Below are 18,534 nucleotides of genomic sequence, written 5' to 3' on the forward strand. Positions count from 1 at the left end.
GACATATTCTTTTCTATTCACATGTGGGCGAGCCCATGTGTTCGCAATGTTGTAGCCGGCCAGGGTGGCTGAGCGGTTCTAGGCGCTACGGTATGGTACCACGCGACCGCTACGGTCGCAGGTTCGAATCCTGTCTCGGGCATGGATGTGTGTGATGTACTTAGGTTAGTTAGGTGTAAGTAGTTCTAAGTTCTAGGGGACTGATGACCTCAGAAGGTAAGTCCCATAGTGCTCAGCGCTATTTGAACCATTTTTGGCAATGTTGTAACGGATACTTTTAGAAGTGTCTCAGGGAAACCGTTACACATCCTTCATAGAGTCCCGATCTTTCCCTATGCAATTTCCGTATTTTGGATCCCTTAAACAAGACAGTCGTGGCCGTGGATTTCCTTCCGACGGGGCACGCGGGGGTAGAATCATAGTTCCGTAGGCAGCAGCAAACAATTTTGCATGAAGCACTGACCGTCTTCTCTCTCAGTAGCGGTCACTTTAGAAATAAGAAACAATTTACATACAGCTTTTTCGTCTGTGTCGTTTTTCTTGACTGCTACTTATATGTTCGGGTTATGAAATTTATGTCTTATCTTCATATAACGCATCTGAAACCTGGTGTCTTCCTGTATATGCAGCGTAGAAAATCTTGTGTGAGACAATTGTTGGCAATGAGTAAACACTTTATGTGCAAAATTCTACCCGTCTACTTTCGCTTTCCTTTCTTTCCCCTAGTTCTCCCGCTACCATTCCTTCTTTTCCCTTCCCCACTATCGATTTCGAATCACAATGAAATTTTCATCTATTTTATCTTGATTATTTCCTTTATCTCATTATATAGTCTTTCAATCTCTTTATCACTAGCAGAGCCAACAGGTACATAAAACTTTCGCTACTGAAGTGGGTGCTGGTCTCGTGTCTGCCTTGGCTACGATAACATTTTCACTATACTTTTTTATTTTTTATTCAGTATTAGCCTACCCGCGCATAGCCACCGTTAGATTTTGTATTTATAGCCCTGCACTCAGCTCACGTGAACTGCTGTCAATCCTGTCACCAAACTTCACTAACTTCCATTGTATTTTATTTCAACCTATTGATTCCCCTTTCAAATTCTGTAACCTACGGACCGGATTAAGGGGCTTAACATTATATGTTCCGTCCCTTTCAATGCCAGTTTCGCTTTTCTTAATGACATCGTCCGGAGATCAGAATGGGGAATTACGTTACCTCAGAAACATTATATCCAAGGGGATGCCATCATCATTAAGCCATAGAACAGAGGTGCGTATATGGATGAAATTTCAGTCTGTTGCCCCTGCAGCTACTGAAAATAGTGCTGTCTTTCAGGAACCACAGGTTTGTCTGGTCTCTCCACAAATACCCTTCCGTTGAGGCTGCGCCAACTGTAGGTCTATTTGATCGTACAGGTACGCAACTCACCACATCTTGGTCTGCTCCATGGTAGATAGAGTACGTGAGAGTGCATGAGATATTGTTCAAAAATGAGGGATCTACCATATTAGAAGAGTCATTTGCCCCTTGAAACACATACGCCAGAGTTCAAAACAATGACAAGTATCGTGCTAACACTTTGAACGAGCATCTGTCTTCGAAACAATGATTTCCAGAAATGAGTAACGACCTGGCGTTTACGTTTAAATGTATTTCCGGATGCAGATGTCTGTGCTCCTTGTCAAATATATTCCACTCTCTTTCTGGAAACAGTTTAGTAGAGGAATGCAGAAGAAATACCTGATGGAACACGTCTGTATATCTTTTACGACAAAACAAAACAAAATTGCTCAATGAATACTAAAATATTTAAGAAATTCCTAACTGCTGATTTTAGAAATGGCCGTCAAAGTAATTGTATTGGAGTGTTTAGAAAGTCACTCTTCCGCTGCTTATCTACCCTACGTTAATTTCTTCGAAATCGCACACTGTGTAAAGTAGGAATTTTTGTTGTCAGACGTTAAATCTAGCTTTCCAATATTACTCAAGTGAAATAACATGCACATACAGAATTTCACCATTGTCTCATATGAGAAAAAACTAAGTTCGTATAATATGAAAGCTATAGACAAATGTAGTAAGTGTCTTAATGAATTTGTAGTTTATAAAGGTACGCCTAAGTTAATGTTATCTACTCACCAGAATAACTCCCAACCGCGGACCCTCCAGTATCCAAAAGTACGGTGTTAAGTTGTATCCCCACCAACATCTGGAAAAGAAACAACAACAAAACAATGAAACCATATCTCACAGCACCTAATGCATACTTTTTTTTAAATAAAAGAATCTGTGATAGGTACTTTTCACTGTGCTATGTTTAGTGAAGCAAAATGCGTGCAAATATGGAAGTGTTGCCTATCGCTACACAACTGCACCTGCCGTCATCACTGTATCGGAGGAACATACTCAGGTTAGCTTGATCTGGACGTATGCTTATTCCACCGAATAATAGTTCTTTCGATTTCTATATTGTGATATTATTGGATTTCAGACATTTTGCATATGAGAAAAGGACAGCCGTCGAGCTGTAGTGTGTAACGATACTAAGCATGACAACGCGAGAGTAAAGAAACGAAATCTGTTTATAACGTGCGCCTATACCAAGACGCGCGGCCAGCGTTTAAAATATACTTTTAAACACTATGACTCGCTGGGCGCAGATATATAAAATCATTGCCGCAGCGCTTGATAGCAAGAAGCTGCGAAACAGAAGAAAGAACCATTTATCATTTGTTAGGAAAATTCTAGAGTCTTTATAGTGAGTTGTACTTCTGGTCGCCGATATGTTAACATGTACGTCTGTAAAGTTTGGAAGGTAGGAGACGAGGTACTGGACGAAGTACAGCTGTGAGTACCGGGCGTGAGTCGTGCTTCGGTAGCTCAGTTGGTAGAGCACCTGCCCGCGAAAGGCAAAGGTCCCGAGTTCGAGTCTCGGTCGGGCACACAGTTTTAATCTGCCAGGAAGTTTCATGTACGTCATTACCTTTGATGTTTGGTCGCCGACTTGTTAAGAAGTGTTGTGTAGCACCGCTACAAGTTATATTTCATTTAGTGAGAGAAACCACGTTACCACCAAGAAAAAAAAAAACGCTTTTGTAAACCTTGTGACGATAAAAAATATTCACGCGCACGCCAGGACATTTAATTTTTACAAAATATCACACATACAAAAGCAGCGATTGTTGTACTGCTCCATGTATGAGAAAAACATAAAAATGTAAGTTTTGTATTCATTGTAAATTTGTTAATGTTTATAGTTTAACGCCTTTGTTCTTTGAGAATATATTGATGCTTCACTGTACAGAAAATCTATGCTTATTCTTTTCTTTAAATTAACCACAAATAATGTTTATGTTTAAATGAACTTTGTTACAGGTTCGCTCTTTATCGCGGTGTCTCTATTGTATTTGGGAGACCATTAATGTGTTCAATTTCCGATCTGACAACTTTTTTTACAACATTTCACTGTTTTGCATTCATTTCCAATTTTTTATTATTATTCAAATAGGTCCCGTAGGTAATTTCATTGAAGAGTCTGATTGCGTGAAAGCAATCCGGGTTAAGAGGTCATTTGAGAAACTTTTTTCGCGCAATCAATCTGTACGTCTCTTGAACACAATCGAGAACCGACGCATCGGCGATCATTCATTAATTTTTCTCTCTTTCCAAGTCGTACCAAAAAAAAAAACGGCCAAGGAGAACTGCCGTGAGTACGCAATCTAGTGTTAAAGGTTTTATTCTTTATCTTGTCGGCAAACATTGCCATAAATTATCATCATCAATGTTATATTTGGTTAAATGTGAAAAGCAAAAACCTTTTAACGCTAGATGTGGCGCCCGAACAGGGGCCCGACTAAAAACTAATTTGTTCTTTTTATTTTCATGCTACCATCTGGAGAAAATTGGAAGCCAAAACCAGTGATAAAAAAAAAACGACGCATATGCAGAAAATCGCAGTAAGAATCCACAACAGCAGTAAATAGCAGCGCGCAAGACAACTAATGTGAGTACGATTTTTCATTACGTTTGAAGCTTTGCGTACTGAGCATTCAGTCGGCTCGTGACATTCACTCTCTAGGCTTTTTTCCTTTTCCTCGAGCAATTTAATTTCCAAATTTCTGTTTCCTTTTGCTATTAGATCCGCCTCTATCACATCATTTCGCTTACAATAGTTAGAAGTACTTAGCAAGAATTTCCATTGTTGTGCATTTTAGTGAATCACAATGGCCGCTATCTGTGCCAGTTTCAGTGTTCTCTCTGAGAGAGAGTAGGTTCCTTGAAATGGCAGTGGGCTGGCCACGTTGCAAGAAGAAAAGACAACAGATGGACGAAGCTAGTACTGGAGTGGAGTCCGAGAGAGCACCGGAGGCCTAGAGGAAGACCACCAGACAGATGGGACAAAGACATCAAGAAGATCGCTGGTAACACCTGGCAGAGAACTGCCCAAGACCGTCCCACTTGGAGAAGACTTCTGAAAGCCTACCTGAATCCACAACTCGAAGAGGCCACATCATCTAATGATTGAATTGGCTGATGATGATGATGATGATGATGATGATAAGTGTTTTTCATTTATTTTATCACTCCCGTTGCCATGTTGGCATTTTCGTGTGTCAGAGTTTCAATTGTTTATAACGCGCAAGCAATATCTGAGAAATCAGGACGCGAAATCCTTGGCGCACCTGACAAGTGAAAATCATAATGAAAAAAAAAAAATATCCACGGGTGTACTGCCGGTCTACAGTGTCCAACGGGCACAATATTTCGGCGATCATACATGTCGCCTGAGCAGCCATAGTGTACGGATCTCCGTGCCGGCACGTTCACAGGAGCTCAGTCCGTCAGTTCACCTGATGGTGGCGACATGTGTGATCGCCGAAATATTGTGCCCGTTGGACACTGTAGACCGGCAGTACACCCGTGGATATTTTGATTATCAAATACGCCGGGAGAAACTCAAGAATCACAAAAAAAAATTATCTTTTCTAGCTCGTACAGTGTAACTACTTTAAATTTACGATGGCTGATGAGCAACCAAGGCAACTTAGACCGCGCGCGGGTGTAAACAAACCTGAATCTCGTAGTGAGGGAACAAGAGACGACGAAGCTACACATGAGCTGTCGGCGCCACAGACCGCGTCGCAGTCACGTGAATGCTCGCTGTCAGATATACTAAAATTGTTTGCTGATATGTAAACCAGTTTTGAAGCAAACATGGGTAATTTTGGAACGCAAATCAGACAGTGAGCAAATCAAAGTGACAGCAGGTGCAACAGTTTAGAATCAAGCATAGAGGACACTCAAGTGCGAATGAACAATATAAATTCTGTTATTACCGACTTCCAAGCACAAATCAAAACTTCGAACGACACCATGGAGGAAAAAATTAAAGCCATTACCACTGCTTACGCAAGCGAGCTAAACGCAAGCGTACACGTAAAAATTGATAGTGTTCTTTCGATGGTGGAATCCGGCGAGACCAATATTTGTAGCAAGTTCACAGATATGCAGGCCCAAATAGATGTGTGTAAATCAACTGCGAGTGACTCTTTGAAACATTACAGTGATGTTTCAAAGAGAGTAAGCCAATTGACAGAAGGTGTCAACCACGTTGGCGAGCGAGTTGAAGACCTTGCTCAGCAAATATCCGATGTCAATGTTGACAAAAAGATCGCAGATGTCAACACCGGTATAAGCAATACACTTAATAGGGAATTTGAAGAGAGGATGCAATCCAAAGAACAGTACATTGTCAGTAAGGTACACGCTGAACTAAAGGGTACGGTTAAATCTGCTACAGCAGAAATCTTAACCGCTCCCGGGACTTCTGGTGACACTTTAACCAGTGAATTAGGTGAAATCAGACGAGCATTTAGCGACGATCTTCCGGAATGGAAACGTCAGCTAAGCAATGATATAGATCAACTGAAACGACAAGTTACGGAATTGCAAGGTGACAATCAAAGTGAGTATTCGCTACCGCCAGAACACGATAATCGTCAATATCCCGAGTGTCAGGTACAATTCTCACCAACAGTAAATAATACGCGTGACGAAAATTCTACGTCACGTAGTCATACCGATCAACTAACACCCGTTGAACTAATGCGAGACGAGAGTGTGCTAAAACACAGAGTTTTTCAGCCTTTTATACCTGAAAAACGAAATATACATCCCATGGTATTTCTAAAATCATTCACAGGTGCTTTTCCAGAATCATGGATCGACAGGCAGCGGATACAGTTCATCTTAGGCTATGTACACGGTGAAGGATCAATTTCGGGTACAGAAATAATAGACAAATGTCACACCTATGCAGATTTTGAAAAGCATTTTTTGTATAAATTCTGGAGTTCAGGTATACAACAAAGACTCCGAAAGGAGGTTTACAACGCCGAACCTTTCAACACCAAAGGAGGAGGTTTGAGACGTTATTTTGAAAAACATCTACGTAAAATTCATTATTGTGACACGCCCATTTCAACCAAAGATGTAATCATGATCTTAAAGTCAAAACTTCCTGTGTCAATAAGAGAAAAACTAGTTAATGTGAGTGAAGAGGACCAGGAAGCCTTTCTTTCTGTTCTTGACAATTTGGATATGATCTATGAGGATGTGCGTGCGAGCGCGCGGAATAATTATAATAATGGACCGCCCGCTCCGCAGCAGCACATAACAAATTGAGTCAATGGAATGTCGTACCAACATAACACGGGACAACAAAACGCTCAGCCTTACGGCAATCATAACAGTTTCAACCGCCGTAATGGAAAACAATATAACAAATATCCACACCGGAATAGATACAATCCGATTTATCAAAACACACAGCAACAATACGGTAATTCACCGATAAATCACAACGATAATTACCAGTGCCAGAACAACAAGACGAATAATGGAAATCGTCACAAGGGAAAGAAATGGAACAATTATAACAGACCACAACAGTACAGTCAGCCGAGTCACTTCACTCCCTCTCACCAAATCAATTTTTCACAGCCGAAAAATGCGACATTTTGTCACCAACCCAACCAACAGTTCAGGAACAATTGTCAGGACAATTCGTCGCATGCTTTTCCTGACACAGCCGGTCATAATAGCCAAGGAAATCCGACCATTTTCTACACTCAGGCGAACCAAGCACCAAACGCGATGTCAAATAACACGCAATCAAGAGATGCACAAGTCGTATGGGATACGAACGCAAATTTTCGACCTGGTATGTCGCAAAATACTAGTCAAGTAAAAATAACTGACATTTCAGCTCCACCCCGGTCGGAAAACCATTAGTAGCTTCTTCATGCCCTCACAGGGAAGCTGCGGAACCAATAAGCTCTCATATCTTTAACCACTCATGCCAACCTAAGAAAAAAGGCGCATGACAAACACATAATCAAAGTCTTATCGTATCGTATAAATGAACGAGTGCTATTAAAGACCCACTTCAAACCATCTCTGATTCATCATAAGAATCGCCAAGTGGCAGCACTTGTATGAAGGACCATATATTAAGAAAGCCGCACATTGGTTGCTATCTATTAGGATTGTTTCATCACGCAGACTTGAAGAAATACCGAGTCAACCATTGAAAATATCTGTTAAGCTGCTAAAATAAAATATACACACACTATAAGCTGCCATACCATATGTGAAGTACCAACGTATGTAAGAGTAATGCACAGGACTAACACCCTGTCGACCAGCCACAACAAGATAAGTAATTTATGTGAGCACCTGAAGTAAAACACATTTATTGTAGGAGAGCAAGATTTGCCTTAGATGTAAGTTAGTTTTAAGTTAACTGAGCCATGAACGGCCACAGCCGAAAGAGCTGACAAATAAATATTATAGTAGGGACGTGCAAAGTGCCACCTGGTACCACTAGTTTTAAGTATAGCAAAGCTCTCTCCTCTTGAACGAAATAAATTAAAATGATCATTCCGACCAGAATGATTACTCGTAGGTAAAAAAAAAAAAAAAAAAAAAAAAAGATTAAGGTCGCTTACCCTAATGAGGTAAATGTTATGTTATCCATAAGGAGTGTGTGACAACAAATTTTATGAGACCACTTATGAAACGCAGCAGACAAAAAGCAGAAGCTTAGCATATAAGAATCAAGTAAGTCAATAACGAACCAGGTAGCAGGAAAGAAGTGCGCAACTCAATTATTTTATTATAATACGGAGAAAACCGTATACGCTCACAACAATTTTACGGCACAGTGCAGCTGAAATACTTACAAAGATCATTTACAAAAAAACTAATGTAGTACTAGAAATGTCTATTTCAGGTCCTCGAGAAACGACGATTTTTTTTTTTTTTAGAAAACCAATTTTATGATACATGGAACAGAAGATAGTTAACAGACACAGTTCACTGCTAATGCATGGTTAAAGAAATTTTAGATATGCATAGAAAATTGTTTAGAGAACTGGATCAGACGACACTGAAACTACTGTATCGATTTAATTATACTATTTGTCATGAAAAACTAAGGTGATAATAATTTATGTTAAGCTCATCATATCATACGTCATTAACACTGTGCCTTCAAATCTCTTCACTCCATAAAAGTCTTTTGTGTTTTCCTCTAACCAGTATCCTTACCATTCTACCTTATCCAGTAGAGAAGTGAATTTTACGAGCTGGTTGCATGATTGATACATACAGGCTATACGAATTGATAGTCGTGACACATTGGTTGTCGACCGGCTATGCTTATTCTCCGCAAATTGCGAGTTCAGTTAAGATTTGTTATGTGCAATTGCACGACAGGGAACACCAAGCTTCCCAATTTCCCTAATGGTAGTTTGAACACGAACTGTTCATCACGTAAACGAAACCACATTGAACATGTCTTCAAACTAACGACGTAATAGAGAGAAAATAAAAGAGCTGAACTTGAGAAAAGCGTGACTATTGTAAAAAGAAAAGAATAACAAGATTTCGAACAAAGTTTAAACCTAAAGTGCCTTGGAAGCACAAACTACGAACAAGAGACACGCTTTTCGTCAGGCCTAGTAGTCACAGAGACTAAATATTTCTTTGTAAATAATGTTTAGACACGATATGTATACTGAATGTTAACTGTACTTTGTAGTAATAATGCAGTCAGTAATAAATGGACACGTATATGCTGCCGCGTGTGAACCGACAATAGACAAATAATTAATGGACACGTATAAAAGTGGTGCGTGTGAACCTTAACATGACGACCAAATAAATGTGAACACGAATTAATAATAACGTGTGAACTGAAAAGGTGATAACTCCGAGGACACGTGTGAAATACCGCGTGTGAAGTAATGTTATAAGTACTTGTACCACGAAACCACGATGTAGAAAGCCGAAGAGTGAAAGTGAATAAGTGTTGTACTTACCACAAACGGTACTCTACGCTTTTCCACGGACACATTCTTCGAAACAGCTGCGGGAGTCGCCGCATCTGGCTGCTTCCGTAATCCAGAGTCGATGAAAAACTGGGTAAAAACTCACACCACGAGTAGTAGACACCAAACGCTCTGCTCCTCGCAGAATACTGCTGCTGTTAGCGTTGTGGAACTATCAAGTTATTATCACGTGATTGTGACCAACGGACGTAACACTGTGTACGCTGAGCGCTCAACAATCAATTTTTCTTTACACAACGAGCGCGGATGCAATATGTGTTTGAAATGCATTCAAAATAAAATATGATAAAGCAATGAATTAAGCACACATGTACCTTGTGAAATTATAAAGACACTAATCGGAAGAGTCTTAAGCTCGATTTTGACTGACCAGGCCGAGTAATGACGAAAACGTGTCGAACCAAATAAATCCAGAAAAATAGATAAATATGAGAACTAAGCATTCCTAAGAGAATGAGACCTTATGTACATAAACAATTGTTATCCATACCTAATCCAATTTTCTTTTAGACTAAGTTATTAGTAAGTAAGCACATTCTAATGCAGATTTTTTTCTGTATTTTTCATGTACGAAAACATAAATGGAAGCACGGACATGTGTCAAGTGAAATAGAGACCGCCACCATACGACTCAACATGTTGCAGAACCAATCTTCCAGTTCCTGACCCACGACGTATTCCCAACGCAACATCACACCCCGACAACTACTCCCAACTTCCGCAGCGAAAGTGATGCCCTACTTTTCCTCCACTCGTATAGTGTAATCAATTTCCGCACTCAAGTGCAGCGCTATCATTTATACCCGAAGTTCTACCACTCCCAGTGCAACTCATACCTACGCAAGTGTAGTGAAACATTTTTTTTTTTTTTTGCAGGTGATGAAACCCACAAATAAGTAAAGTTCTACGTATTTACTGCAAGAAATCTTCGACGAAACAACGACAAAAATATTCCTGTAATACGTCACTGTAAAACAAGAATGTCAATTTTTTGTAACATATTTTTTCCACGAGTGCACACAGCACCCAGACTTCCTGCGAAGTCAAGTAATTTATTCCTTTGTTATTTTTTAATGTTTATTATGCCATGTATAATGTATCTATGTATAGGTATCTTTATCTTAATTTTATTATCTTTTACCGAGAAATGAACATTTGTTATCCTTGTACAATACATTAGAAAGAGCACAGTTCAATTGTCATGTAGTTACCCTATGGACAAATTGCTATCAATTTCAGTCGTACGAATATACTTACCTGATACTCTGTATGTTAACCACTTTGCCTGATGTAGTGTGTAAAACCTATTCTAAATAATTTTTGCAAGTAATACTAACTTGTTTCACGAAAGCAATAATATCACGACTACGCGTGAGTCGCGATGATCCTGACGGAGTCATCGCTCCTCACGCGGGAAGCAATGTGATATTATTGGATTTCAGACATTTTGCATATGAGAAAAGGACAGCCGTCGAGCTGTAGTGTGTAATGATACTAAGCATGACAACGCGAGAGTAAAGAAACGAAATCTGTTTATAACGTGCGCCTATACCAAGACGCGCGGCGAGCGTAAGGGGGGACGTACATGAAAATGACCAAATTTGTGAAAAAAATTTTATTGGCTCTTCATTTACTACATGGTATTGAAATTTCAATTACCAAATATTACGTTCCAATTCCGCTTCTAAGGGGGAAAAAAATAATAATTTGTAATAGCTTGCACAGGGCGACGCCCCCCCATCTTGGTCTTCATCCTCTCGTATATCTATTTATACTGCGTTTTTTTCCAGTTTTGTGCAGTCACAATGCAGGGAACGTTTGTGTACTACATCAAGAAGGCTGTGGAATAATATCTCTGCCGCTGGTTTTATATTCTTTGATTTATAGCGTTTGTTTACGAGTGTTTGTTTGGAATACATTTTTACGAAAGTTGTAAGTAGACTTGTTATTATATTTTGCAGCATGCCGCGTTCTAGTAAGGTGTTTAAAAAGGTTAGAAAGTGTCAAGCTTCTCGATGTAGTAAAGACAACTTGAAAACCAGCCCCATAATAACAAATGGAAACGATACTTCAACCAAGAAAGCGAGTGCTTCGAGAAGGAAAATTGACAGCTGTCAATCACTTGATGATTGTGGCTCAGACACTCAAGCTACTAGTGGTTTTAGGCTTATTGATTTGAAAATACTATCTGATATTATATCATCTGCTTGTGTATGTGCTGACTGTGGTGCAAAAAGTTTGAGATTATATGACGAAGAAAACAGAATTGGAATAGTGTGTATGTTGCATCTTACTTGTGAAAGCTGTCATTCAGACACTGCTTTTAGAACTTCGGCATCAAGTAACCGGATATATGAAGCAAATATGCGTTTAATATATGGCATGAGATGTTTGGGCATAGGCAGGGAAGGTACCAGACTGTTTTGTGGGATCATGAACATGCCACAACCAAGTGCTAGGTACACCACTGGAAATAAAACACTGCTAAGTGCTCTTCAAGAGGAAGTGGAAGAAAACTTGAAGTCCTCTGCAAAGGAAGCTGTGAAGATGAATAGTGAACTAAAGACAGAAGCAGATAACACGCCAGACACCGATTTGTGTGTGTCATGTGATGGAACGTGGATGAAGCGTGGACATACATCACTGTATGGAGTATCATCTGTCATTAGTGTTGATACTGGAAAAATTCTTGACGTTCAGGTAATGAGCAAATATTGCTATAGCTGTGTACTCGGAAAGAGAGCTGGTGAAGTGGAAGAAAATAAGTGGCAGGTTGAACACAAGAAAGTGTGCTGTAGAAATTATTCTGGTTCTAGTGGTGGAATGGAACCTGCAGCTATGAAACTTATGTTCCATCGAAGTGTGGAAAAGTACGGTGTTAGATACACAAAATACCTTGGTGATGGTGACTCCAGCTCCTTCAAAACTGTTTTGGAAAGTGAACCTTATGGTCCCCATTGTGCTATAGAAAAGTTGGAATGTGTTGGACATGTGCAAAAACGAATGGGAGGCAGACTTTTAAAATTGAAACGTGAATTGAAGGGCAGGAAACTTGAGGATGGAAAACTTTTAGGTGGTCCCAACAGACTCACAGACAAAGAAATTCATTCTTTACAAGTGTACTATGGCAAGGCAATAAGGGACAACAGTGGAAATTTGAATAACATGCAGAAGGCTGTGTGGTCTATTTATTTTCATAAACTATCCACAGATGACAAACCTGTACATAATTTGTGTGACATATCGTGGTGCAAATTCAAGCAGGCTGAGCGTGATGGCATGAACTATTCACACAAGCACAGTTTACCTGTGGCTGTTTTAAGTGCTATAAAACCAACATTTAGGTGTTTAGCAGAGCCAGACCTCCTACGAAAGTGTGTGCATGGAAAGACACAAAACCCTAATGAAAGTTACAACTCACTGATTTGGAAACGTTGCCCAAAAACAACATTTGTTTCAACAATTATTGTTGAAATTGCTGCATATGATGCTTGTTTAGTTTTTAACAATGGTAATCTTGGAAGAATAAAAACTCTACAGAGGCTAGGATTTCATCCAGGAGCTTTCACCTATTCAATATTGAAGGACATCGATGACAAAAGAGTTGCTGCGGCTGATATTACAGCCAATAAAATTGAACAGCAGGTTAACCAAAGAAGACAAGCAAAGAAGAGACTGCTTGCAGATGAAGAGGAGTATGCATATGGCTTGCACTAGTTCACACAGAGACGGTAAGACCTAATACAAACACTATCAAATCATTGATTCAGTTTTCCCGTAACTTACATTTTTATAACTTTATGTACCTTTTTCTCAAAAACCACAAAAGGTAGAGAAGTGAAATTTGGTATATGACTAGTCAGTACTATAGTGAAAAATTCTGTGGAAGGAATTTTCATTTAATAAAATAGTAAGGTATTTATGGTAGAAAATATTCCTTAAATTTGATATATTATTTTTCAGGGAAATTGGGAGACCCGTAAAAACTGAACAAAAGAAGATATAAAAATTCTGCTCCACAGAGTTTTGTAATTATTTGGTATGAAAGTGTGTACAAAAATTCATTAACATTGCTCTCACAGTTTTCTCAAAAAAGGAACATTTGTAATTACATTGTTGAAAAAAAATTAATTGTTAATAATTAAAGATGTAAAAGGTCAATAAAAATGAAAATTTAGGTTCATATGCGCATAACATTTCTTAATAACTGTACCAAATTTGGATTGATTATCTTAAAAAATTAGAGTTTTATAAAATACTTTTAAAATTACTGCAGTTTCGTGTACGTCCCCCCGGTACTTTTAAACACTATGACTCGCTGGGCGCAGATATTTAAAATCATTGCCGCAGCGCTTGATAGCAAGAAGCTGCGAAACAGAAGAAAGAACCATTTATCATTTGTTAGGAAAATTCTAGAGTCTTTATAGTGAGTTGTACTTCTGGTCGCCGGTATGTTAACATGTACGTCATTGCCTTTGATGTTTGGTCGCCGACTTGTTAAGAATTGTTGTGTAGAACCGCTACAAGTTATATTTCATTTAGTGAGAAAAACCACGTTACCACCAAGAAAAGAAAACGCTTTTGTAAACCTTGTGACGATAAAAAATATTTACGCGCACGCCAGGACATTTAATTTTTACAAAACATCACACATACAAAAGCAGCGATTGTTGTACTGCTCCATGTATGAGAAAAACATAAAAATTTAAGTTTTGTATTCATTGTAAATTGGTTACTGTTTATAGTTTAACGCCTTTGTTCTTTGAGAATATATTGATGCTTCATTGTACTGAAAATCTATGCTTATTCTTTTCTTTAAATTAACCACAAATAATGTTTATGTTTAAATGAACTTTGTTACAGGTTCGCTCTTTATCGCGGTGTCTCGATTGTGTTTGGGAGACCATTAATGTGTTCAATTTCCGATCTGACAACTTTTTTTACAACATTTCACTGTTTTGCATTCATTTCCAATTTTTTATTATTATTCAAATAGGTCCCTTAGGTAATTTCATTGAAGAGTCTGATTGCGTGAAAGCAATCCGGGTTAAGAGGTCATTTGAGAAACTATTTTCGCGCAATCAATCTGTACGTCTCTTGAACACAATCGAGAACCGACGCATCGGCGATCATTCATTAATTTTTCTCTCTTTCCAAGTCGTACCAAAAAAAACGGCCAAGGAGAACTGCCGTGAGCACGCAATCTAGTGTTAATGGTTGCATTCTTTATCTTGTCGGCAAACATTGCCATAAATTATCATCATCAATGTTATATTTGGTTAAATGTGAAAAGCAAAAACCTTTTAACGCTAGAATATATAAAGTGCAATGTCCTAATTGACTTTTTTTTTTTAAATTCCACCCCTATGGAGTTAAAATGTTTTACAAAACTGTCACCATTAATGCAGTTTTGAAGACAGAATTACGAAAACTGGTATTTAATTTATCGTTCAGAAATAAAGAAACACGCTGTACAGCACGTTTGGAAATTTAACCCTGTGCGGGTGAAACAGAGATTGAACGGTTTTGTTTCTGAAGATAAATCAATGTTAAAGATCTACTGAAGTAATTTTTAAAGCTACAACTATGAAAATTGCTAATTGGTTTCTCGGTTACAAATAAACAAAATACCCGTTCACTGTTTGTGAGAATGCAACCTCTAAGGGAGTGAAATAGGGCCAGAGTGATTCACTGACTCACCATCTCGCAACGCAAACACGTAAGGACAGAAGTTTGAAATTTGGAGTGGATTCGGATCTTATAGTGTAGGTATTTTTTAAGAAGGCGCTGTTCGAAATTCCACTCCCAAGGAGATGAAATAGGGGATGAAATGTTTTTTGAAAATATGTTGCTATTAAGTAAATTTCAGAGATAGAATTACGAAAACTGATATTTGGTTTCTCAGTCAAAAGTAATATATATATATATATATATATATATATATATATATATATATATGTGTGTGTGTGTGTGTGTGTGTGTGTGTGTGTGTGTTTCAGCATTTTTGGAAATTCACCTATTAAACGTTTAAATAGCGGGTGAAAGTCGTTTTGGAAATCAATTGTTATTAAAGAACTACTAAAGCATTTTTAGAGCTATGTCTATGGAAATTGGTATTTGACTTCTCGATCAGCAGTATCAAAAAATTATGTGTTTCAGTGTTTCTGGATATTATCCATGTAAATGAGTCAAATAGGGAATGACAAGCATTGTGAAATTATTTCATCACGAGACATTTTCAATGCTAAATCTACCAAAGCTTGTATTTGGATTATCTGTTGGAAATTCAACCCCTTAGGGGGTGAAATAAGGGGTGAAAAATATTTAAGAATACATTTCTTTACATGTTCAAGTTAATCTATGAAAACTGAAATTTCACTTTTCCGTTTGGTATAAGGAAATATGTGTTAAGAGGATGAAAATTCTTATGAAAATATCACCACAAGAACGCAAAAGGTATGCTTAACAATAACCTTGAGCTGCAGCTACAAGAATCGCTTTTTGGTAAGAAATGACATTCGGACAAGACCATGCTTCTGCGACCTTAATTAGCGTGAAAAGTTTAAAAGATGTTGCAATTTGTGAATAACATAAAAAATTTGACTAAAGGAACAAAATCTGTGCAAACCATACAGACTACGTGAGCTACGCAGCAGGTGCTAAGCTAGTCCATAATAATCTGATGGTGCCCTACAAAGGTGGAAAGCTCATTAAAGTAATATTATCGCAATTAAGATACTTTTATTCAAAGATAATCTATATGCGGTAGCTGTACCAAGCAGCCAGATGGAGTGGGAAACGCCTGTGAATAGCATTCAACTTTTGGCCGATGTACCTTGTCCATTGTTTTTTCCAGAGGGTGGTTGGGAACATGGGAATACGATTGTGGAAGGTCGGCAAAACGCTCATATGCGGCCGCTGTAACGTCGTAACGTCTGTAAACCATCCATGACAGGCAACAGATGAAAGTTATAAGGAAGTGCTACATTGAATAGATTTCCTATTGCAGCCATTCATAGTCAAAGGACCTCAGGTTAATATCGTCAAAAAACTTTTCTGGACGACTACATAGCACATATCAAAGATAAATATTTTTCATTTCTCTTCACAACCTCTTCTCACATATACTGTTACTGCGGCAAACTTAGTATATTTATCGAAGTTGAGTGTTTTGCTTTTGCTTCCACATAAAATGACAATCATAGTAGGAGAAGCTCTTATTGGAACTGACAGTCAGTTTATTTTTGAGAATGAACAACACTCTCGATTATTTTGAGTTTTGCGACCTTTAAATCGAGGAGTGCAAGTATATAGTCTCGTACTAAAATCTCATAATTGACCAATATTTAAGGGCGAGGGGAGGTGAGTGAATGGTAAAAAACACTCCTGTAAGGAAGCACTACATATATGTTATTCCTCTGAGGCTACTTTAGACATAAGCAAGCGAGCCAAATATATGGCCTCACGCTGTTGTCTCGACCGTAAGAGTGACTGAAGCAGTGCTGCCTTGTTTACTACACACCTTTCTGTAACAGACTCCAGAGATACTGTATCAACACATGCACCCAACCGCACCATTCGTGACATATCTACATGCAGGAATACCCACCCTGTGACTTTTGGTCATTGAGTATGTGCTGTAATATTATGCGGTTCTGAAATCAAGACAAAAGTTAAGAAGCTCCAAAACCAGTGGATCAAACCTGAATCGACATTAACTTTGCATTTATGCGCAGTCTGGGATAATTACCATAGTACGCTATAGAAAGAGGAGTGCAGTTAGCAGATGATGATGATGATGATGATGATGGTGGTGGTGGTGGTGGTGGTGGTGGTGGTGGTGGTGGTGGTGGCATTGAAGAAAAGCGCTCACCTGTTGGAGCCTCCGAACATGACTGCGGTGGTGGCGGCCCAGGCTGCGGTCATCAGCACGGGCACCCCCCAGCCCAGCAGCGAGTACACCAGCAGGAACGAGCTCTCCTGGAAGACCGTCACTGGAACAGCGCCACATAACTGTGTCCGTAACAGCGATATTCACATATAAAAGCGCTCCAAAGCATTAAAACCGCTACATGTAAAACCTAATTCTTTGCTAAATAATCGTAACTATCTCGTTTGACAAAAATAAGTTAAGCGCCCCAACGAAATGGGCGACTGTCAGTGTAACTTCGTATATGTACCCACCATCGGCGGGTATACAAATGTGATTCCTCAAATTCTTCCGGCGTAGCTGAATACGAAACACACTCAGGGGCCAAAACATTACACCACTGCCCACCGCGACATTGGATGCCGCCTGGTGGCGTTACGGGCACAAGATGCGGTAACGAAAGTAGTTTAGCGGAACAGACACGGAAGGAGGGTCACACTAGAGAAGATATGGACTGCAAATGAGGAAATCCCTTGAGATTAGCGAATCTGGCAAAGGGCAGATCATTATTGAGAAGAGCCTGCGAACAAATGTCTCGTAAACGGCGAAACTGTTCTAACGCCCACGTGCTACTGTGGTAAGCAACAACGGAAAGAGGCAGAAGTACAGTCAAACTACCACTAACCGCTACATAATTGGACGTCCATGGCTCTTCACAACACATGGGGTTCGGAGGCTTATCTACTCTGTAAAGTAGGATAGAGGGTGATCTGTGGCATCTCTGCCGAGAGGGCAGAGTGTTCGTGGACGCACCAGCGTTACGGAGCAAACCGTTCATCGTACATTGTTGAAGATGGACCTCGGCGGCAGATCACTTCTACGTGTTCAAACGTTGACCCAAAGATATCGTCAGTTACGATTGGGCGGGCACGGGACGGTCGCGATTCGACCGTCGATCAAGGGAACATCCCGCCTCTGGATGAGATACATGTCTGTGCGCATCATATATCTAGAACGCTACGCATGGCTGGTCCCATGCCACACATTCTGACCCGGGCAACGAACTGGATCAGAAAAACGTGCGATACGTGCAAGGAAATGACTAAGGTTCCGAGCCAGAAGCACAATCCCACAATGAGGCAGCTTTCATGAGATAATTAGTAATCGAATAAGCTGGTGGCTGCGGTGTTTATTCTTTCGTATGGGCCATTGCTATGGAGTAACACTTGTACGCAGCAACAGTCA

The 18,534-nt window shown here is 39.4% G+C and overlaps 2 protein-coding genes across 2 annotated transcripts in view; one reads left to right on the forward strand and one right to left on the reverse strand.

Moving 5' to 3' along the window:
- LOC126235635 (PDF receptor-like) overlaps positions 1-18,534 on the reverse strand; it is a 483,384-nt gene that overhangs the window by 71,303 nt on the left and 393,547 nt on the right. The window contains exons 9-10 of the mRNA XM_049944349.1: positions 17,293-17,413; positions 2,146-2,215 (exon numbers count right to left, since the gene is read on the reverse strand). Coding sequence (XP_049800306.1) covers positions 2,146-2,215; positions 17,293-17,413 — 191 coding nt within the window. The remainder of the gene's footprint in view (positions 1-2,145; positions 2,216-17,292; positions 17,414-18,534) is intronic.
- Positions 11,132-13,602, forward strand: LOC126237510 (uncharacterized). Its single transcript, XM_049947671.1, has 2 exons — positions 11,132-13,150; positions 13,383-13,602. Exon 1 carries the CDS (start codon positions 11,382-11,384, stop codon positions 13,134-13,136), a length of 1,755 nt encoding a protein of 584 aa, XP_049803628.1. The 5' UTR covers positions 11,132-11,381; the 3' UTR covers positions 13,137-13,150; positions 13,383-13,602.

This window comes from Schistocerca nitens, chromosome 2 (genome assembly GCF_023898315.1).
Source record: "Schistocerca nitens isolate TAMUIC-IGC-003100 chromosome 2, iqSchNite1.1, whole genome shotgun sequence".
NCBI classification, from domain to species: domain Eukaryota; kingdom Metazoa; phylum Arthropoda; class Insecta; order Orthoptera; family Acrididae; genus Schistocerca; species Schistocerca nitens.

Excerpts from the sequence above, each read along its gene's own strand:
- LOC126237510 (XM_049947671.1), top strand. The coding sequence starts at position 11,382 with ATGCCGCGTTCTAGTAAGGTGTTTAAAAAGGTTAGAAAGTGTCAAGCT.